Source organism: Eretmochelys imbricata, chromosome 5, assembly GCF_965152235.1.
Source record: "Eretmochelys imbricata isolate rEreImb1 chromosome 5, rEreImb1.hap1, whole genome shotgun sequence".
Lineage (NCBI taxonomy): Eukaryota > Metazoa > Chordata > Testudines > Cheloniidae > Eretmochelys > Eretmochelys imbricata.
The window spans coordinates 731,116-753,560 of record NC_135576.1 but is presented as its reverse complement, the minus strand read 5'-3'; the positions used below and the strand labels follow the sequence as shown (position 1 = coordinate 753,560).

The 22,445-nt window shown below is 55.0% G+C and overlaps 1 protein-coding gene across 1 annotated transcript; it reads left to right on the top strand.

Moving 5' to 3' along the window:
* Window positions 1-13,566: 13,566 nt before the first annotated feature.
* LOC144264762 (avidin-like) lies at window positions 13,567-21,364 on the top strand. The gene is made up of 4 exons (XM_077816569.1): window positions 13,567-13,687; window positions 16,720-16,930; window positions 18,788-18,908; window positions 20,769-21,364. The coding sequence occupies exons 1-4, from the start codon at window positions 13,613-13,615 to the stop codon at window positions 20,800-20,802; spliced, it is 441 nt and encodes a 146-aa protein (XP_077672695.1). The 5' UTR covers window positions 13,567-13,612; the 3' UTR covers window positions 20,803-21,364.
* The last annotated feature ends 1,081 nt before the right edge of the window (window positions 21,365-22,445 follow it).

Here is a 22,445-nt window from a genome sequence, read left to right as displayed (position 1 = left end):
GGGCCCGAGTGGCAATTCCCCTGTCGCAGGAGTGGGGGGGGGGGGGCAGTGCCCGCCTCTTCGTCTGAGCAGCCCGTGCAAGGCAGCCATGTTTGTGTGAATTAAAGGTTGACTTTTCAACCTGAAATTCTCCTGCGCAGGTTGGCAGAGGGGTGGAGGGAGTTCAAAAGTCAGTAGACAGACTGAAAAAACATGACTGGTTTTTGCTTTTGTCTTTTTTAAGATCTCAGGATGTTGGGGCCAATCTTGTGATTTTTCGGAGTCTGACTCATGGTTTTTGATCTCTCGAGGTTGGCAATCCGGGCGGGCTCGCACGATTCTCCCACTGCTAGTCCAGGGCCTGGGCACCCTGCTCTTGGTCTGACTGGGCTTCAGGGCCTGCGTTTCTTCCCTTCAGAAAGCTGCGACCAGTGTGTTCATTGAGTCATTGGAACAAAACGCTACCGAAAAAGAGAGTTTAAAACAAGCCAACATGCAGATTTAGTCTCATCTAATCTTATGCTTCAGATGAGCTCAGGTAGACGGACTTTCTTCTTCAGCTACTGGACCAAAGCTCGAGTCAGCCCACGTCCTCCCAGCCAGCCCAGGGCCGCTGCTGGGTCTCAGGCCTGGGCTACAGCGCAGGGGTGTGAAGGATCCACATCACTAAGTGCTGTAGCTACGCCGACCTCACCCCGGTGCCGAGGCAGCCAGGGCGACAGACGGGGGCTTCCGTCAGCCTCGGCCCTGTCGAGCAGAAAACCCCCCTCCTAGGGCGCAGGCTGTGTCTACACGACAGGGCGCTGTGGCTCCATCACTATTGTCCTCAGAGTGTAAACGTGCCCTGAGGGTCTCTGGCGCTGGTTCTCCCAGCCTGACCCGCCCTGGTCAGTCTGCCCTGGCTGCTCCAGAGACGAGAACCCTTAGGGCCACTCGCTAGGCACGGCCCCTTCGCAACCCTGAAGCGAGAGCTGGTAGCTGAGTACTGAAGGGGCCTGTGTGCACCACGGCCCTGGCCACCACGGCATGGTCTGAGCCGATCTCGCAGAGCGCCCCGGGTTTGAACTTCATCCCGAGCAGGATGGCGTTAAATAGGAGGGGGGCAGTGCTGAGCCCAGCGCCCCTCCAGCTCCGCGCCTTGCTGTTGGAGTGACCCTTGGGGCCAGTTCTGCAGCCAGCTGTTACTCCACGGGACACGTCACATCCCTGCTGACTGGGATCACCTCCTCCTGGCACTTGCATTGCCCCTCCGCAGCGACAATGGAAGAAGAGCTGGTGGGGGGAAGAGCTCTTTGCTTTGGGCTCTTGCCACCACCACGGGTCCCCCCCGCCCCGATACCCTGATGACAGTCGGGAATGCGGAAAGGTGGCTGGAGTGTTGGCAAAGGCGGCTGGAAAGGAGCGATCTGTCCACGCTGCCTCTCAGGGCCTGCCAGGGGGAGCTTGTCCCGCCCTAGGACTGGCTTCGGGGCACTAATTGGGAGGGCTGGGACTAGCCATTAATCAAACCCAGGGCTGACTCGAGTCCTGTGTGGCTGGCAGTGCAGGAAGATGAAATGTTCGGGCGGGCAGGGGCGATCTGTGCAGGGAACCAGGACCCACGTGCCCTGAACAGTAACAGCCCAGCCCAATGGGCTCCAACCTGGGAGGGGGTCTGGACAGCGCCCATCTCTCTCTGCCTGCAGCTGGAGGGGCCTAAGAAACACCCTTTCCACTGCAGGGCCAAGGGGGCGAAGGTTTGGTGTCACTTGACTCGGTTCCTGTGGCGTTTGCCCTGGAGAAGCAGCCCCGCTCCCTTCGCCGCAGCACGGTGGCCTTGGCCTCACTGACAGCCATGGGCACAGCCAGACGGCTCCTAGCGAGAGACACCTCGTCCTCCTGCCGGGTCTGTGGCCCCCGGGCGCCCGTAGTCTGGGCTCCCCTCCCAGGACGTGATGGGGCTGAAGTCCGTGACAGGGACACCTGGGAGGTGGTGACAGTTGCTCTCTAGCACCTGTCCAGTCTCGTTCCCTGGTTCCTTGAGGGGGACAAGCGCTCCTGTCCTGGGACAATGGGGTTTCCAGCCCTAGGAGATTCCAGAGGCCCCCTGGGGGCAGAGCTGAATGTCCCCCCACATCTCACTAGGGACGTGCTGCTTGCAGCTCCATAGTGATGGGCGAGTAGAGTGTCGCTCCCCGCACAGGAATTTAACCGTGTCCCAGGCGGGGCGTCCGCGCTGGCTCGCCTGCCCCAGGGGACGGCTGCTGGCTTGACTAGGGAGGGGCAATGCTACAGGCCACAGGGCAGAGACGCCAGGGTCTGAAATCCCACCGGCCACAGAGAAGGGCCATCCACCATTTGCCACTGGAGGAAGGGGGACTTGCTCTCTCTGTTAACGAGGGCTCGCCAGAGCCAGCTACCTCCAGCCCAGACCCCTCTGCCCAATGCCATGCAAAGCAGGGCTGTCCTCGGTGGCACTGCCAGGCAGGCAATGAAAGGATGGGAAAATACTGCCAGATGAAGCTGCCCAGACTCCTGTGGAGGAGAGTTCACTCCTTGAGTTCCCTGGTCTCTGGCCGCTGGGTCACCCACAGCACATGGTACCGAACTGTTTGCAGCACTGGCTGGAAAGGACATCAGTTCCCTCCAATAGGGCCTTTCCCCAGTGCAGCTGGTTCTGGTAAATTCAGTATCCAAAGGGCCTGGCCTGGGGCTGGAACAACAGATTTCAAAATCCCCAGGTTACACAAGAGCTGAGCGCTACCCGTAACTGAGGCGGTACTTGCCAGCTGGGAACCCAAATGCTTTTCTCTGCTCCTCCTCTGACGTGAGCTCCCACCCTGTTCTTAAAGGGGCCACTTCTTTTAAATCAAATGCAAACACCAAAATTAGGCAGTAAACTGAATATTAACACAGCCTGCAAACTCCCTCCTGCACGCAGTGTTCGGCAATGTTCCAGTGAGTACTCCAGAGCCCTCAGGACTGCCGGAGGTTATTTATCTGTAACCCTTCTGCCCGTCAGAGTTGGCAGCAACAAGGGCCGGGTTCAATATCTAGGGGATCCATTCCAATAACACAATGCAAACCGGCTCGAGCCCCCACCCAGTGACCTGGGACAAATATATACCACCCCCGCTGGGCGCCTCCAAGAGGCAATACTTCCCCTCTCGCAAGCACATAGCCTGAGTGTAGCAAAAGCCTTTTAATAACAGAGAGAAACAATGTGGCATTATGTTGGGGAAACACCACCAACAGGATTCATAACACAACCCATGAGCAAAAAAAAACCCACCCCAGGCAAATTGGGGCATGCCCTTTTCCCTTTGGTTCTTGAGTCCAGCAACCCCAAATCACCCAAAGTCCCAAAAGTCCAATGCCCCAAAAGTCTCTGTCCCTGGTCAGGGCAGCCCCAGAGTTCGAAAGTTTATCTGCGGAGCTTTACGTCCCAACCTGGGTGGAAATGGGACGGGGGTAAGAGGCACCTTACATGATCTGAAGCTGACCGCCCATAGCTCCATAGCGGCGCTCCGCTCCGCTCCGCCAGCCACCCCACAAACTCCTTCGCTCCGCTGCGCTCCGCTCCGCCAGCCACCCCACAAACTCCTTCGCTCAGCTGCGCTCCGCTCCGCCAGCCACCCCACGAACTCCTTCGCTCAGCTGCGCTCCGCTCCGCCAGCTGCCCCACGAACTCCTTCGCTCAGCTCCACAACCCACAAGCAGCTCCTGCCAGCCACACACTGCTCCGCGTCGAACTGCTTCACCAGCCGTGCCGCAAACTGCTCCACAATATATCTTCAGGCTCCCCCACTACTTAACACAACACTCAGTGATTTCAGCTCTTAGGTGAATTCAGCTTGTAGTAGGGGAGCCCCAGTGCTGGTGCACTGTCAGCCCAAAGTGAGCTCAGCAGCCTATAACTAGACTTCTAATGAAATCAAAATTAGCTCTGATATTCCACAGTGGAGAGAGGAGGAAGTGCAATTAGCATGGAAGGCCCTCACCAAGGGGCCCATACCACCAAGTATTAATACTTGTCCCCAGCCTCTCTCTATTCACACAGTTTTGGAACCCATGACCCTTGCCTAGCGAGTGCTACTTAGTTGATGGTGAATCCCTCCATCATAACAAAAGGCCACGTACAGTTCCAAGCACAGTTCCCATAATCAGGGTAATAACAATTTATTCTTCCTGCCCCAATAACAGAGACGCTGGGGATCCCACAGCAGCCAAAGTGACCATTTGAGCAGCTATGGTCTCATTCTAGGCGGGGTGGGTGTGCCTATGCAAATGACATCGGCCCCTGAAGTTCTTTTCCACAACTTGCCACACCTCACCACCAGATGTCAGGGTGGAGCTCATCCTGACACTGCTTACATCCTCCCCCCAGCCGAGACTTTGTCGTCCCGACAAATCACACTCCCTTTATACCAACTCATTGGTTTCCTCCAAAGGGCCTCAGGAAGCCCACTTTAGCTTCCACAAGCCTGTGTGCTAAATGTATTGGCTCCTCACTAGTCACCCCAGGTGCATCATAAGTTAACCGTTTCACTGGTCTTATCACCCTGTCTCGTCTATTGAGAATCTCTGTTGCCGAGGTAGGGGGAACATCCTCTTGAGTGACGGATGGAGAGGCTTCCCTGGAGGGTCCCTCGGCTACTGGCGTAGGCCCCTGCACTCCTAGTTCTAACGCTGGAGGGTCCAAGGTGCCCAGGACATCCTCTACCTGTCTGTCCCCATTGTCCAGTAACCTGTGTGTGTCATCACAGGGGGGTCTCATCAGCAGCACCGGGGTATCAGAAAGGGGCCTAAATAGTTCCGCCATTGGGTTTAGGGCGGAAGAGGGAAAACTCTCGTTTGGTTCAGCTGATCGAGACTGAAATCTTGTCTCCATCCCAGGATACACCAGGGTTGTGTCTTCCTCCTCAGACTCACTCTCAGATGTGCAGAATAGGGGTAAGTTAGCTGCAGGGGGCCCACTGTCTGTGTTGGATGGCGGCTTTGGTCTAGCACCTCTGTTCTGCCCGGCGGCCCTGCCGTGGCCCATCTCATAAGGGGTGCTTACCAATTCCCCCACAGGGAGCAAAAGGTTTCTATGCACCGTCTTTATTTGCCCTGGACTGTCTTCAGGTTTGATCTTATAGACCGGCAGATCTCCCAGCCTTTCCATCACCAGGTAAGGTATTGCCTTCCATCTGTCAGCTATCTTGTGTTTGCCAGCAATACCCAAATTTCGCAGCAGGACTCTGTCCCCCAGCTGGAGCTCCTGCGAACGCACTCTAGCATCATATCGATGTTTGTTGCGGTCTGCGTTCTTCCGAGCCGCAGCGGTAGCTAAGCAATAAGCATCCCGCAGCTTTTCCCTTAGTCGGGATACATATTGCTGATGAATTTCATAGCTATCTCCATCCTCTGATACACCAAAGCACAAGTCTATGGGTAATCTTGGTTCTCGCCCAAACATCAAGAGATATGGGGTGACTCCCGTAGCATCGTTCTTTGTGGCATTGTAGGCATGCACCAGAAATGCGACATGCTGGCTCCAGGTTGCCTTCTGCTCTGGTCGCAAAGTTCCCAACATATCTAATAGGGTTCGATTGAACCTCTCTGGCTGAGGATCACCTTGAGGGTGATAAGGCGTTGTCCTAGACTTTTTAATTCCTGCTATCTTCAGCACCTCCTTCAGAAGGTGACTCTCAAAATCCCGCCCCTGATCAGAGTGTATCCGAGCCGGGAATCCATAGACTGAGAAATATTTGTCCCACAATACTCGAGCAACGGTGGTGGCCCTCTGATCACGTGTGGGATATGCTTGTGCATACCGTGTAAAATGGTCAGTCACTACTAGAATGTTTCCAACATTCCTCTTGTCTACCTCTACAGACAAGAAATCAATGCATACCAACTCCAAAGGTTTGTTGCTGGTGATGTTCTTGAGATATGCAGCCCTCGTGGGCAGAGTTTTCCTTTGAACACATCGAGCGCAAGTCTCACATTTCCTGCGAACATCTTCAGCCATTCGGGGCCAATAGAACCATTTGAGCAGCTATGGTCTCTTTCTAGGCGGGGTGGGTGTGCCTATGCAAATGACATCGGCCCCTGAAGTTCTTTCCACAACTTGCCACACCTCACCACCAGATGTCAGGGTGGAGCTCATCCTGACACTGCTTACATCTCTAATGATAAGGCCTGTGCTGTTGATCTGAATTTCCTGCCTTCAAACATCTGATGATGGATTTTTCCCACCACCAAAACGGTGCACCAAGGCCTTCACATTCACAGCATGAACTTCCTCCGCTCCCGCAATAGCTGTGACAGCTGGAGCCAGCTCGCTGTTCTTCTCTATGCTGGTTAGCCGGGTGACGAGGGGAGACAGCATGTGCTTAGCCAGTGGGTTACACAAGCATTTGTAAGATAGAGCAGGAGTGCTGGGGAGCAGGATTCCTGGGTTCTTATTCCTGGCTCTGAACAGCGGGGACAAGTGGTTGCACTGGCTAGCACATAGTATTTAACTGGGCCCGTTCCTTAGTGGGGTTCCCAGCCTCTCCTGGCGTGACCTTGTGTAAGTGCTCCGTTATCTTCTCTGGAACACATGACTTATGAGGCGAGGCTGAGGGAACTGGGATTGTTTAATCTGCGGAAGAGAAGAATGAGGGGGGATTTGATAGCTGCTTTTAACTACCTGAAAGGTGGATCCAAAGAGGATGGATCTAGACTATTCTCAGTGATAGCAGATGACAGAACAAGGAGTAATGGTCTCAAGTTGCAGTGGGAGAGGTTTAGGTTGTATATTAGGAAAAACTTTTTCACTAGGAGGATGGTGAAACACTGGAATGAGTTACCTAGGGAGGTGGTGGAATCTCTTTCCTGAGAAGTTTTTAAGGCCCGGCTTGACAGAGCCCTGGCTGGGATGATTTAGTTGGGGATTGGTCCTGCTTTGAGCAGGGGTTGGACTAGATGACCTCCAGAGGTCCCTTCCAACCCTGATATTCTATGATTCTATGATTCAAAGCGGGAGGTGCTAGCTGCCTGCCGAGGGCTGGTGCACGAGGGCTGGGTTAATAACAGGCAGCAATATTCACTGCAGGGCATGGCAGCCGGGATTCTAGCTCCGTGAGCTTTCCCACAGAGGAGTTCAGGGAACGTCCTTCTCAGCAATCAGACTATGGTGAGAGATTGTGCCACACACTCTCAAAGAAACTCTGGAATTACCTGATCAACATCCTATACAGCAACCGGAGAAGATCAAGAATGAGCGCTCAAAACTGGATACTCTCATAAAAAACCAACCTTCCACACAAACTTCCTCGTGGCTGGACTTTACAAAAACTAGACAAGCCATTTACAACACACACTTTACTTCTCTATGTAAGCAGTGTCAGGATGAGCTCCACCCTGTCTGGTGGTGAGGTGTGGCAAGTTGTGGAAAAGAACTTCAGGGGCTGATCTCATTTGCATAGGCACACCCACCCCTCCTAGAATGAGGCCATAGCTGCCCAAATGGTCACTTTGGCTGCTGTGGGATCTCCAGTGTCTCTGTTATTGGGGCAGGAAGAATAAATTGTTATTACCCTGATTATGGGAACTGTGCTTGGAACTGTACGTGGCCTTTTGTTATGATGGAGGGACTCACCATCAACTAAGTAGCACTCGCTAGGCAAGGGTCATGGATTCCAAAACTCTGTGAATGGAGAGAGTCTGGGGACAAGTATTAATACTTGGTGGCATGGGCCCCTTGGTGAGGGCCTTACATGCTAATTGCACTTCCTCCTCTCTCCAATGTGGAATATCAGAGCTAATTTTGATTCCATTAGAAGTCTAGTTACAGGCTGCTGAGCTCACTTTGGGCTGATAGTGCACTAGCACTGGGGCTCCCCTACTATAAGCTGAATTCACCAAAGAGCTGAAATCACTGAGCGTTGTGTTAAGTAGTGTAGGAGCCTGAAGATATATTGTGGAGCAGTTTGCGGACGGCTGGAGTGCCTTACGGACAGGCTGGTGGAGCAGTTCATGGGACGGCGGGAGCTGCTTGTGGGATGTGGAGCAGAGCAGTTCATGGACCAGCTGGTGGAGCAGTTTGTGGGATGGCGGGAGCTGCTTGTGGGCAGCGGAGCTGAGCCAAGCGAAGCAGTTCATGGGGCGGCTGGTGGAGCAGAGCGAAGGCCTATGGAGCTGTGGGGTGGTCAGCTTCAGATCACATAAGGTGCCCCTTACGTCTCTTCCCCCCCTCCCCATCTCCACCCAGGTTGGGAGGTAAAGCTCTGCAGATAAACTTTCGAACTCTGGGGCTCCCCTGACCAGGGAAAGAGACTTTTGGGTCATTGGACTTTTGGGACTTTGGGTGATTTGTGGTTGCTGGACTCAAGAACCAAAGGGAAAGAGCATGCCCCAGTTTGCTTGGGGTGGGGTTTTGCTCATGGGTTGTGTTACGAAGCCGGCTGGTGGTGTTTCCCCAACATAATGCCACATTGTTTCTCTCTGTTATTAAAAGGCTTTTGCCACACTCAGACTAGGTGCTTGCGAGAGGGGAAGTATTGCCTCTTGGAGGCGCCCAGCGGGGTTGGTATATATTTGTCCCAGGTCACTGGGTGGGGGCTCGAGCCGGTTTGCATTGTGTTATTGGAATGAATCCCCTAGATACTGAACCCGGCCCTTGTTGCTGCCAACTCTTGCCCCATAACCTCAGCCGTGCGGAACACAATGCCACCCACAGCCTCAGAAACAACTCTGACATCATAATCAAAAAGGCTGACAAAGGAGGTGCTGTCGTCATCATGAATAGGTCGGAATATGAACAAGAGGCTGCTTGGCAGCTCTCCAACACCACTTTCTACAAGCCATTACCCTATGATCCCACTGAGAGTTACCAAAAGAAACTACAGCATCTGCTCAAGAAACTCCCTGAAAAAGCACAAGATCAAATCCACACAGACACACCCCTGGAACCCCGACCTGGGATATTCTATCTACTACCCAAGATCCATAAACCTGGAAATCCTGGGCGCCCCATCATCTCAGGCATTGGCACCCTGACAGCAGGATTGTCTGGCTATGTAGACTCCCTCCTCAGGCCCTACGCTACCAGCACTCCCAGCTACCTTCGAGACACCACTGACTTCCTGAGGAAACTACAATCCATCGGTGATCTTCCTGATAACACCATCCTGGCCACTATGGATGTAGAAGCCCTCTACACCAACATTCCACACAAAGATGGACTACAAGTCGTCAAGAACACTATCCCCGATAATGTCACGGCAAACCTGGTGGCTGAACTTTGTGACTTTGTCCTTACCCATAACTATTTTACATTTGGGGACAATGTATACCTTCAGATCAGCAGCACTGCTATGGGTACCCACATGGCCCCACAGTATGCCAACATTTTTATGGCTGATTTAGAACAACGCTTCCTCAGCTCTCGTCCCCTAAAGCCCCTACTCTACTTGCGCTATATTGATGACATCTTCATCATCTGGACCCATGGAAAAGAAGCCCTTGAGGAATTCCACCATGATTTCAACAATTTCCATCAACCTCAGCCTGGACCAGTCCACACAAGAGATCCTGGACACTACAGTGCAAATAAACGATGGTCACATAACCACCACCCTATACCGGAAACCTACTGACCGCTATACTTACCTACCTGCCTCCAGCTTCCATCCAGGACACACCACATGATCCATTGTATACAGCCAAGCTCTACATTACAACTGCATTTGCTCCAACCCCTCAGACAGAGACAAACACCTACAAGATCTCTGTCATTCTTAAAACTACAATACCCACCTGGGGAAGTGAGGAAACAGATTGACAGAGCCAGACAGGTACCCAGAAATCACCTACTACAGGAGAAGACCAAAAAGGAAAATAACAGAACACCACTGGCCATGACGTACAGCCCCCAGCTAAAATCTCTCCAGCACATCATCAATGATCTACAACCTATCCTGGAAAATGATCCCTCACTCTCACAGACCCTGGGAGACAGGCCAGTCCTCGCTTACAGACAGCCCCCCAACCTGAAGCAAATACTCACCAGCCACTACACACCACACAACAGAACCACTAACCCAGGAACCAAACCCTGTAACAAACCCCGTTGCCAACTCTGTCCCCATATCTACTCTAGCGACACCATCAGAGGACCCAACATCAGCCACGCAAACAGGGGCTCGTTCACCTGCACAACTACCAATGTGATAGATGCCATCATGTGCCAGCAATGCCCCTCTGCCATGTACATTGGCCAAACCGGACAGTCTCTACGCAAAAGAATAAATGGACACAAATCAGACATCAGGAATGGTAACATATAAAAGCCAGTAAGAGGACACTTCAATCGCCCTGGACATTCAATAACAGATTTAAAAGTAACCATCCTTCAACAAAAAAAACTTCAAAAACAGACTTCAAAGAGAAACTGCAGAACTGGCATTAATTTGCAAACTACACACCATCAAATTAGGCCTGAATAAAGACTGGGAGTGGCTGGGTCATTACAAAATTAATTTTCCCTCTGTTGATACCTTCTTGTCAACTGTTGGGAACGGGCCACATCCACCCTGATTGAATTGGCTTTGTTAGCACTGGCCCCCTACTTGGTAAGGCAACTCCCATCTTTTCATGTGCTATATATTTATACCTGCTACTGTATTTTCCACTCCTTGCATCTGATGAAGTGTGTTCTAGCCCACGAAAGCTTATGCCCAAATCGATGTGTTGGTCTCTAAGGTGCCACAAGGACTCCTCGTTGTTTTTTTCTCAGAAATGTGTCAGCCAGTTCCTGAAAAAGAGCTAGTTGTGACTGTCACGGAGTCCCCAGGCGATGCTCTGGAACTGCTCCCCATGAAGCCAGGCAGGACTCTGGGGAAGTCTCCTCTGTGGGAGCAGCCTGTCTGCAGGACACACAGCTCACCCAGCTTCCACCTTCCTGGGTCTGACCTTGGAGCATTCAGCCTCCTCTGCCCCTCCGTGCACTTCCCACAGCGAGTCCGCCCAGGCGGGGTCCTGGGGAAGCCAGAGGGTCCTGCCCCCCAACTCCGCAGTCAGATGTGACTCTCAGCCAGCCAGTAAAACAGAGGTTTATTAGACGACAGGAACATGGTCTAAAACAGAGCTTGTACATGCAGAGAACAGGACCCCTCAGCTGGGTCCATTTTGGGGGGCAGTGAGCCAGACAACCCCGTCTGCCCTTCACTCCATGTCCCAGCCAGCCCCAAACTGAAACTCCCTCCAGCCCCTCCTCCTCTGGGCTTTGTCCCTTTCCTGGGCCAGGAGGTCACCAGATTCCTTTGTTCTCCAACCCTTTAGCTCTCACCTTGCAGGGGGGAAGGGTCCAGGCCATCAGTTGCCAGGAAACAGGGTGTTGGCCATTCTCTGTGTCCAGACCCCTGCACACACCTGCCCTCTAGGGCTCTGCAACGATCATACACCCTTACCCCACCACCTAGATACTTAAGAACTGCCTAGGGGAAACTGAGGCACCCCCACAATATTCAGAGGAAACATTAAGAACAGTCCCGCTTCGTCACATCTCTCCCCCCTTCGAGACTGAACTGAGCAGGGTCACTTTAGCCAGTGACCTGAGGAAGTTCGACCCCACCAACGTTTCCATGGATGCTCCAGCATCTCTCCCATTCCTTAGGATCGGCTTGCATCAGCCCCGCACCCAGCCCTGTGTCTGAGCGTCCATGAACACTATAAAGGCCTTGGCAAAGTCGGGGTTTACCAGATTTACCGGGCCCTGGCTAACAGCCTCCTTCAATGCACAGAGCACCTTCTGGCACTGCTCGGTCCAGACCAGCTCCTCTGGCTTCCCCTTCTCACATAGCTTAGCGATGGGGCAGCTGGGGAGCTCAAGTGGGATACAAACTTCCAGTAGTACCCCGCCATCGCAATAAAGGTCTGGACCTGTCTCTTGGTCTGGGGAACAGGCCACTCTCTGATTATCTCCACCTTACACTTTTCAGCTTTTATCGGCAGTTCTGTCTCCTTGAGGCAGCCCAGCACCCTCTTCACCTGGGCCACAGACTGTTCACTTACAGACCTAGCATGGAGACAGTCCTCTCTCAACAACCTTGTCTCCCCAACAAGCTGGCCAAACCCAGCCACTTGGTTAGAAGACTGTTTAACTTTCTTAACAGTTTTCACTCCATCTGAGACCTTCTCAAAGCTCTCCACACTGGGTCTTTCAACAGGAAAGTCAGTGGCTTCAGTCACAACAGAAAATTTCTGGCTGTTAGGAACTGAAACTTTCTTGATTAAATCACTTTCACACCCTTCAGTGGCAGTAAACTGCTTGCAAAGACTCCATGAGGATTCCTTTCCCTAGGGCTTTTTCTATGCAACAATTCACCTCTCACAGAAATTCTGCCCTTACCCTCTTTACCGAGGTCTTGCTCTAGAGGAACACTTTCCTGAGCAACAACAGACTCTTTTCAGAGTAACAGCCGTGTTAGTCTGTATTCGCAAAAAGAAAAGGAGTACTTGTGGCACCTTAGAGACTAACTAATTTATTTGAGCATAAGCTTTCGTGAGCTACAGCTCACTTCATCGGATGCATACTGTGGAAAGTGTAGAAGATCTTATTATATACACACAAAGCATGAAAAAATACCTCCCCCCACCCCACTCTCCTGCTGGTAATAGCTTATCTAAAGTGTATGATAATCAAGGTGGGCCATTTCCAGCACAAATCCACAGCCTCCAGAGGCAGGGCCAACCCCAGCCCCGCAAGGCAGCAGGGCCAGCGCCCATCCCTGGGGGTCGCCCTGACCTTCGGCTTGACAGTAACAGCAGCTGCAGCCCCTCAAACAACAAGGGGGCAAATACAGGCTGGCGCCTCCCAGAGCCAGGGCAGAAAGGCCGCCAGGGCCTGGCCAGGGCCCTTCCGAGCAGCCTGCTGCCCATGGCAGGACTGGAGACAAGAGAAACCGGGGCGTGGGGGGCTTAGGCTGGGGGGGGCTCAGGTTTGGGGCTCAGGCTGCAGGAGGCTCAGGTGGGAGACTTGGGGTGCAGGGGGCTCAGGTTGGGGGACTTGGGCTCCCGGCATTTGGGTCACAGGGTTTGGGCCCAGTCTGACTTGGAGCTGAAAGTTCAAAGGAGCCCAAAGCTGCAGGACAGAGACCCTCCCTCCAACCTGCCGGGATTCCCAGAGTTTCTTGTGCCCGGAGCCAGTGACCTCTGTGTGGTGTCAAGTGAGAGCATCCCTGAAACTGAACCTCCCCTGCCCCATGGAGCCTGCTGCCCCCAGGCCAGGAGCTCCCCCCTGGGGCCCTCCTGCCCCTAGAGCTCCACGCTCTGTATAGCCCAGCCGGGGTCCTCAGGCCAGCACCGCCCACTGCGTGCTGCGCTCACATCAGCCCCCCGGCCCCACCTGGCACACGGGGCCCATCCAGCGAGCGGCCAAACGCTTCCCACCAGCAGCCCAGCAGGGCAGGCGGCACATGGCCGGTCACCGGCAAACGCTTCTGGGAACTTCAGGTTCCACTGCAGGAAAAACAACTTTCAAAAGCCAGCACTTGCTCAATACCTGGCACTGCCAACGAGTGAGGTCACTGGAGCTATAAATAGGGGCCTGACTGGGAGCCCCAGGCATGAGTCCCTGGAGGGAGACTCACCTGGTGTCTGCAGGTGGCTTCCACTCCCAGAGATGATGGGGAAAGTCGCCTTCTCCCTGCTCCTCGCCCTGGCTCTGGTGACCCTCGGGGTCTCCTCAGAGAGAAAGGTATGGGGCAGGGCGAGGGGCTGAGGGGGCTGGGCGCTGGCTCTGGGCTGTCTCAGGCGGGGCAGGGTGAGGGGCCGAGGGGGCTGGGCGCTCGCTCTGGGCCGGGGCAGGGAGCTCTTGCTTGGGGCAGGATGGCGTGACAACCTGGGGCGAGGAGCAATGGGGTCAGGCACTGAAATGAGTCTTGGGGAGGCAAGAGGGGGGTAGGGACTTTCCCCCCGCCGCGATTTTACTCTCAAGGGAAAGCAGCAGCATCTCTTGCAGCAGCATTTGGACTGAGCCACTGCACGTCCCAGTGGGGAGATTCCCCCTCCCGCAAAGGGCAGGGACAGGAATGGCTCCGGGGTTTGTTGTTTTATTGTGACGGGAAAGAACTCCCGGGGTGCCCGGCAGATGATGGAGCCGGGAGCAGAATGTCGCAGTGGGTGGGCAAAGGGGCGGGGCAGGAAATGCCCCCCCGTGAATGTGTGACAATGGGCAGTGCGGTGCTTGGGGTGCCCTAAAACCCAGAGCAAGCTGGGGGAGCCGTGTCACAGCCAGCAGACACAGCTGGGCAAGCAGACGCACAGTGTGAGGGGGCCAGATGCAGCAGGCTCGGCTCTGCAAAGCTCCCAATCTTCAGCACTGGGACACAAGACTCCCTTCGATTTGATAGCATGACACCCCCTTTTCTGGCTACTGGTCACCTTCAGGGTGTTTGGCACCAGGATCCTGTGGCTGGGCCTGTGCGAGGGTAGAGCAGGGTGAATTGGGCATGCGGGAATTCACAGCCTGGATTCCTCCATGGGGCCGATTAACTCAGTTTCCCATCGCCAAACCTAGTCAATACCAGCTTCTTCAGAGGAAGGTGTGTAGAAGCATGGAGGAGGCAGTAACCGGATTAAAGTACCCCAGAAGAGCTTCTGCCTGACCCCAGCAGTCAGGGGTGCACTCCTGCCCAGAAGCAGGAGGGGTCAGAGCCCTCCCAAAACTTGTATGTGTTTTAATCGTTACTGTTCTATTTCAGTCTGGTTTCACTCACCATAGAAACATCTGAGCCTTTTCTGGACGCTGCTAAGCTTGTGGTCTTGATGAAATCATGTGGCAGAGAGTTCCACAGACTGTGCAGAGTATGAGAAAGTATTTCCTTTGGATCAGTTTTAAATTTGCTGCCTTTCAGTTTTATGTAATGTTCCTGTGTTATGAGAATGAGCAGCAGCACCCAGGAACCTCCTTTGTCCTAGTCACTATCATGTGTCCCTCTGTCATGTTAGCTCTTATTTGTCACCTCTCTGTCTCCCCCGCTCCATCTCTACCCATCCTTGTCACCCCTTTGCGAACCCCTCGACTCCCGCAGTGTCTGGTTTGAAGTGGGGAGGCCAAAACGGAACACGGGCTCCTTGGAAGGGCTTCCCAGGGATTTATAGAACATACCAAAAAAAACAATGTTAAGAGACTGGTAAGAAAAAGTCAAGCACTCAAAAGTTAGGAAATACCAGGTTGCCCAGACAACCTGAATTCATCCGCTCCATGCTACAGTCTCTAATTCCACAGTCACAGCCTGGCCCCTGCCCAGTCGGTGCACACAGGCTCATTGGATGCCTTGTTATGCCATATTTGCTTTTATGCTCGTTATTCCGGTGTGGCCCTGGGCTTCATTTACTGCACACTGTTTAAAGCCTGCACAGAACACCGAGCTGCTCATGTCCTCCTGGGTTTCTCGAAGTAGCTCTTCCTGGAGTATTTTAGTGGGTTACAAATATTCATGAGTTTCTGTTCCTGGAAATCCTTGGGAAGGGCTCTGAAATGAGCGAGGAGAATGCTTTGCCTAGAACATCTGCCTTATGGTGAGAGAAAGCAGCTCGAGCTATTTAGTTTCTCACAGAGACGGCTTAGCGGTGACTGGAACATGGAGCAGAAATCCATACGCTGGGCAGAGATTTCAGAACCAGCCAGCAACTTGATCTAGCAGCCAAAGGCAGAACAAGACTAGAAATCAGGTGTAAAATTTTAACGGAGGGGAATTAACCTTGGGAATGCCTGACCTAGGGACGTGGTGGAGTTTTAAAGTCAAGACTGGGCGTCGTCCTCAGAGCTCTGCTGTAGCACAGCCAGGAGGGACGCTCGTGATCTGCAGGGCCCTTCTGCCCCTAAAATCCATGGTATGAAGTGTCCCCATTTTACAGGTGGGGAACGGAGATGCCAAGGTCAAGGCCAGATCTGTCACAAGTGTTGGCTCATTTTGGATGTCCTATTTGTGAGGCTGAGGGTCTGGTTTGTCAGAGAACTTGGTGTTTGACAGCACTATCCTCGCTCAAAGCCCAGCTCCCACTGACTGCAGGGGTGAGCGCCCCGCGCTTCTGCAAATCTCAGCCCCATCGTCTCGAATCAGGCGCCCAGAAAATGAGCGCACCGGGGCTCTTTGTGAAAAGGCTGGTGTAGGTGACTTGCCCAGCATCACCTGAGACCCGTGTGGCAGAGGCTGGGACAGAATCTCATCTCCAGGGCAGCATTCAGCTTCCACCATGACACCATCCTCTCTCTTCCTGCAGTCCCCTGCCTCAGTCACTCGCACCTTCCAGCTTCTGCAACAAATGAGGCAGGGGTCCTACGGACCACGGCTGGTTCCCTGCACAGCCCCAGGTCAGCCCCAGAGCAGGTCTGTACCGAGCACTGAATGAGATGGGTCCTGTGGGAAACTAGCGTGTGAGCTTGTAGTTAAAGACATGGCCCTCGCTGCCATGAGATCTCACTGAAGCCATCAGCTGAGCAGGCTTTGGAGAGGGGCTGAGTGTTCCTGTGGGTAATGGGAACAGCCGGAGACAGTGTGCAAGGAGAAAAACACAGCACAGGAAGGGATCTGACCCCAGAGCCAGCCATTCCCTGCAGGTTTGGGGCAGAGAATCCGATCACAGACCCATGCTCTGTCCCTCTCCTTGTTTGTGGGTCTGGCTCCCGTGTTCGGCGCTCTCAGGGGCATGGCCTAGGGGAGCATTGGGCCCTGCAGCGCTGCGGGGGAGGGACCCATCCTGCTGACCGTGTCCCTCTTTCAGTGCGTCCTGTCTGGACTGTGGAAGAATGAGCTGGGCTCTAACATGACCATCTCTGCCGTGAACACCGATGGGGGATTCACCGGTTTGTACCGCACAGCAGTGACGGCCACCGACAAACACATCCGGGTGTCACCCCTGAAGGGGTCCCAGAAGCCCACGAACCAGAGGAAGCAGCCGACCTTTGGCTTCACCGTGAGCTGGACGTTCTCAAGTACGTGGCCCGAGGGTTCAGTGCCCGGGGTGGAGGGGAACGGAGGGGAATTCAGTGCTAACCAAGCTGAAACACTTCCCCGCCCAGTCTCTGCACCGTCCTCTGCTCTTCCAGCCCCTTAACGCTCAGCTTTGGCCAGTGCCAGGGGCTCTGAGCCAGAACTGAACAGACTGGAAACAAGATACAAATGTACCAACCTCAAACCAAAGGGCTGGGGCCCAGCCTCAGACCCATGGTGGAGGGCCCATTGCTCACCCTGGGCTGTGTCTCCAAGGCCATGTGGTCAGAGCTCCTGGGGTCCATCCTCGGCTCTGCCTAGGACTTGCCGAGGGCTCTTGGGCAGCTTCCCCATCACCTCTCCACCTGCCTACGGGGACCCTTGGGGGACCCACCTCCCCAGCTGGATGCGAGGCTTCAAGTGCTCTGGGGACGAGAGGCCCTGGGGGACACTGCGAGCTGCTTTGTCTTCTCCCTGGCTTGTCCACGGCAGCCTGCTGGGGCTGCTGCCAGAGCTGTGCACGTCCCAGCACTGGTGTTGCTGTGAACTGTTAGTCACTGTCTGTATTAGGTAGTGCCAAGGTCCCTGTGGCGCTAGGCGCTGTACAGACCCAGCCCCTGGCTCAGCGCTCAGCCATCCCGTGCGCACGGGGCACTTGTCGGCCTCCCCAGGCTGGGTGCGAGGCCTTGCTCAGCAGACGCGCTGGGAACCATTACTGGGAACCGCCTCCTGGGGGGCTCCGAAGCAGCGGCCAGAGGGTGGGGGCAGCAGGAGCATGTCCCCCTGCAGACGCGGGGGCTGTGAGACACAGGGATGGCGGGGGAGCCTGGAGGAGGGCGTGCAAACTAGAGCCATCCAGAGCAGACTGAGGGGTGGGGATGGAGCCTTAAGGCTCATGGGGGGTGGGGGAGGGAGGGAGGAGAAGCAGGAGAACCTGAAGCAGGAACTTCCATTCAGCACCTGCCTCCAGCCCCATCCCATTAGTCTTCCCCATTCCCTTCTGCCCCTCCCCGGCCCCTATCCCCCGCTTCCTATCCCACCCTTTCCTCACCCTGCCCCATCCTCATCTGCCCTCCTGACCCCTCTGCCCCCTCCAGCCAGCTCTTCCCCCTGTCCTGCATCTCTTCACCCCTCTACACTGCAGACAGGCTGCGCCCTCTATCCCTCTGCCCGGCCTGGGGAAAACAGGGGGCCAGTGAGCGCACAGGAAAGGCAAGTTCTCGCTCTCAGTGCCGGGGCCCAGGACCAAAGAGGCAATTGCAGGGAAAGTCCCGCTCAGCCCCACGCTCAGGGAATCTTGGGGGCACTTAGCTGACAAACTCTAGCAAGTGTCTACGGAGCGTGTGTGAAGGGAGACTTTTCAGGGACTTGTAACTTGCCCAACTTGGGGCTGGCCAAAGGCCAGTCTCCCCCACTGCCAAGTGCTGAGTCCCAGCTCAAGCATGGGGCACTCAAACTGCCCAGTGAGAAGACGGTATGAATTTTTTAACATGGCAAAATTAACGTATTTTCCCCCAACCTTGTTCTTGGAAATGGCTGAACCATATTATGTTAAGAAGTAAAAGAACCCCAAACCTCAGCAGCCTGAGGCAGATGCCTGGCATGGGAAACTTCAGCTGAACTGTTGAAATGAGGCAAGTTATAAACAACTGAGAACAGGGTCTTCTAATGGAAAACTTTGGGCACCCTTAACTCTCGGTGCTGCTGCCAGCTCCACCGATGCCTGACTCTTTCTCCTGTTCTGTAGCGGTTCCGTCCACTCCAGTCGTGCTTTAAGCAACTCCGCCTCCTTCCCTGGGCCCTGGGCTCTGTTTCTCGGGGGCCTCGCTGACTTTCACTCCTGTCGGGTTCCCCTGCAGACTCAATGACCGTCTTCGTGGGCCAGTGCTTCGTGGATGATAAAGGGAAGGAAACTCTGAAGACCATGTGGCTGCTGCGCGAGGAGGTCAGCTCCCCCGGCGCCGACTGGAAAGCGACCAGGTGGGTGACTGGGCACCGACTGCCCAGGGGCGAAGGACTGGAGTGGGGACTGGCCCCGTCTCTGTGCCAAGGGCAGGGCTGGGATCCTGGCTCTGGTCCAAGGGCTCCTAGCGCTGGAGATGTAGGAAAACCAGCCTGCGGGGACAGGGCATGGCTCTCAGCCCAGAGTCACAAACCCATGGGGACCCTTCGCCCTCCAGTGTCTCGCTGGGGGAGGATGAAGTGGTGTGAACCGAAGGCAGGTTTATTCCCCAAGGCTGCAGAGTTCCCTGAGCCCTGTCACACCTCAGGGCTGTGATCCCGGGGGCCAGAGCCAAGTCCCCCCAGGCCTGTGAGAGACTAATGGGGAAACAGAGAGTGGGCTGGGGCAGCTTGTCATTGGGAAGCAGCCCCTGGGAACAGAACCATCTCCGGGGGTGCAGGCGGCTGGGGCACCTGGAAGAACTGGGAGAGTATGGATAATGAGGCTTCGGGCAGCCCTGGCAAAGCCATTCCCTGCTGTTACCCTGGGCTGGGCCCCAGCAAAGGCCTAGTTACCCCATGACACAGCCAAACACGCCTGCCACTGCTGAACCTTTCCCCTCACGGGCCTCCTAGTGCCCCACGGCCCTGCCCACCTTGTGGAGAGGCCCACGGGGAGTGGGGGAGGGGGCTGCCTGCCCTGGGGGCACCTCCCGGGGGGCACCAAGGGGAGATTTGAGCCAGTGGCTGCTGGAGGGCCCCTGCTCCCAATGGCCCTGCTGAGCACCACGGGGATGTGCAGCCTGCGGAGCCCCTGCCCCCCCCCACCCCCGGGTGCTGCTGGGTGGCTCTGAGGCCCTGCCAGTGCGGGGTGCCCACAGCCACGCTGCCTCCCTGGGCTGGGCGGCTGGGTGACCTCATCTGGAGCCTGGAGGAGGCGTTTCCCCAGGCAGCGGTGCTCAGGCAGGTGGCCTGGGAGGGGGTGTCCTTCTTTGGTCTTTTCTCCTTCTGAGGCTGTTGCACTTTGTGCCCCTTCCGCCCCCTCCTCCCCCCGTATCGGGCAGCACCGAGCGCATGGTCTGTGCTGGGCAAATAACAGGTGAGAACAAACCACAGAGGGAAAATATCAGGCGCTGACGGGCTGCTCAATCTAGCAGGGAAAGGCAGGACAAGAGACAAATTCCCTCAGAAATAAGGCCCAAATGTTTAACCCTTGGAGCAAGAGGCCAGGGCAGTGCTGGGTTCTCCAGCTCTTCACGGGCTTCAGTTCAAACCCAGCTGCTTTTCTGGAAGATGCTTCAGCCATTCACGAGGTACTGGGCTCAGGGCAGGGGGCGGGGGGCATTGTGGCTGGCCTGTGCTACACAGGAGCTTAGCCTGGATGAGCTGATGGTCCCTTCTGACTAAGGGTAAGATTCTGTCCCAGGGATTTTTAGTAAAAGTCAGGGACTGGTTGCGGGCAATGAACAAAAATTCATGGAAGCCTGCAACAAACAAAGAAACAAACAGAGCCTGCCAGGGCTTTCAGCTGCTCCTGCCGCAGGGGCCCCACAGGGGCTGACCCAACCCCAGCAGCTGCTCCAGCAGGCTGGAGACCACTGCCCAGAGGCCCCAAGGTTGGCTGCCGGTCAGCTGTTTTGGTGCCTCCCCACACCCCAGCCGCCACTCCAGAGACCCCGGTGCTGACAGCTGGAGAACCCAGCACTGCCCTGGCCTCTTGCTCCAAGGGTTAGACATTTGGGCCTTATTTCTGATGGGAATTTGTCCGGCTCCATCCCTGCTCCAGAAGAAGTCCTGGAGGTCACGGAAAGTCACAGAATCTGTGACCTCCCTGACAGAATTGTAGCCTTACTTCTGACTGTCACTCTGTGAATCTATGAATTCTGCACTTCCCCGCAGGGTCGGCACAAACATTTTCACCCGGATCAAGTGAGGGAACATGGGCGAATCCGTGAGGAGCGACGGTGCCTGGTGACCCTGTTTGCTGGGCTGCAGAATCGCCCGTCTCTGTCTCCACCTCCCCCTCGCTCTCCGGTGACCCCCCCAGAATCGCTGTCCTCGCCCCCCCATGCTGCAGTTTAGTTCCTTTCCCAGTAAAGCTCTAGCGCGGGAGGCAAATGAGTCTCTGGTGTTTTTACCGCTCTTGGCCCTGGGGGTGAAGCTGTTGCTGAGCCGTGAGTCCCACCTGCCCCTCCCTGGATTCCCTGGGAGGTGCCGGATTCTCTCCCGTTAGCTAGGCCCTTCCTGGGACACCCCTTGGCAGGTACATCCCCCTGGGTCGCTCCTTTGCTCCCTGCCCATGGCCGGGATACAGAATGCAGCAGCCAGTGTACAGCCCCAAGGAGACGCCCTTCCCGGCTAAACGGCCCTTCGCTCACTCGGGAGGTTCCTGTCCAGCGCTCTCAGCCCTGGGTTTCGTTTCTCTCAGGCATCCGGCGCCGCCCACCTTGAGATCTAGGCACCAGAAGCCAAATAAACATTTTTCACTGGAAAAACAGGGCTCAGTTCTGTGTTGTTCTCCGCGGGAGGCGTAAGGCTCCGGAGGAACCTGGCACGGGGAAAGGGACGGGCAAAACCTGTGGATTAAAGCTCTGGAGATTCAAAGTCACGTGTTCCCACCCACCCCTGACTAAAATCCCACTGTAGCTTTGATCTGACTGGAGCAGTTGGGAACCTTGCCCCCCGCCATTGAGCAGGAAGGGAGAGGCCTTGAAGCGGGACCTGACCTCATCTCCTGGGATTTGAATAGCACACGGCGCATGGGGCTGCTGGCCCTGGTGCAGAGGGTGGAAGGGTCAGTCCCTGGGGCAGGCCCACATTAACACACTGGGCCAATAATCCAAAGGGGGAGGGAGGCCTTTGGGGAGCAGGACCTGTTCCACCCCCATGGGGAGCAGCTAGTCCTGGATCCCACAAGGGCAGAGGCAATTCTTGATTTAGTCCTAAGTGGTGCACAGGACCTGGCCCAACATGTGCACAGAGCTGAACCACTCGGTCATAGCGACCGTAATATAATTAAATGTAACATCATTGGGCCGGGGCGGGGGGATACCAAAGAACCTCAGCACAGGAGCATTTAACTTCAGAAAGGGGAACTGCACAAAAAGGAGGAGGCTAGTGAAACAGAAATGAAAAGGAACCGTCCCAAGAGTGAAATGCCGGCAAGCTGCCTGGAAGCTATTTAAGCCCCAAAATAGAGGCTCAAATCAAATGTACACCTGAAATAAAAAAAATAGTAAAGGGGACCAAAGAAAAAATGCCACGGTGGCTAACAACAGAGTAAAAGAGGCGGGTGGGGCAAAAGGTTCCCTTTCAAAATGGGAGGGTCAAATCCAAGTGGGAACAACAGAAAGGAGCATCCGCTCCGGCAAGTCAAGTGCAAACGTGTAATTAGACAGGCCTAGAAGAGCAACGAGCCAAAGACTCAAAAACTAACATCAAACCTGTGCTAAATACACCAGCAGCAGGAAGCCTGCCAGACAATCAGTGGGGCCCCTGGACAATGGGGGTGCCAAAGGAACCCTTCTTCTTCTCCGTATGGCTGATGGAAACGTAGAGCAACAACAATACTCTACA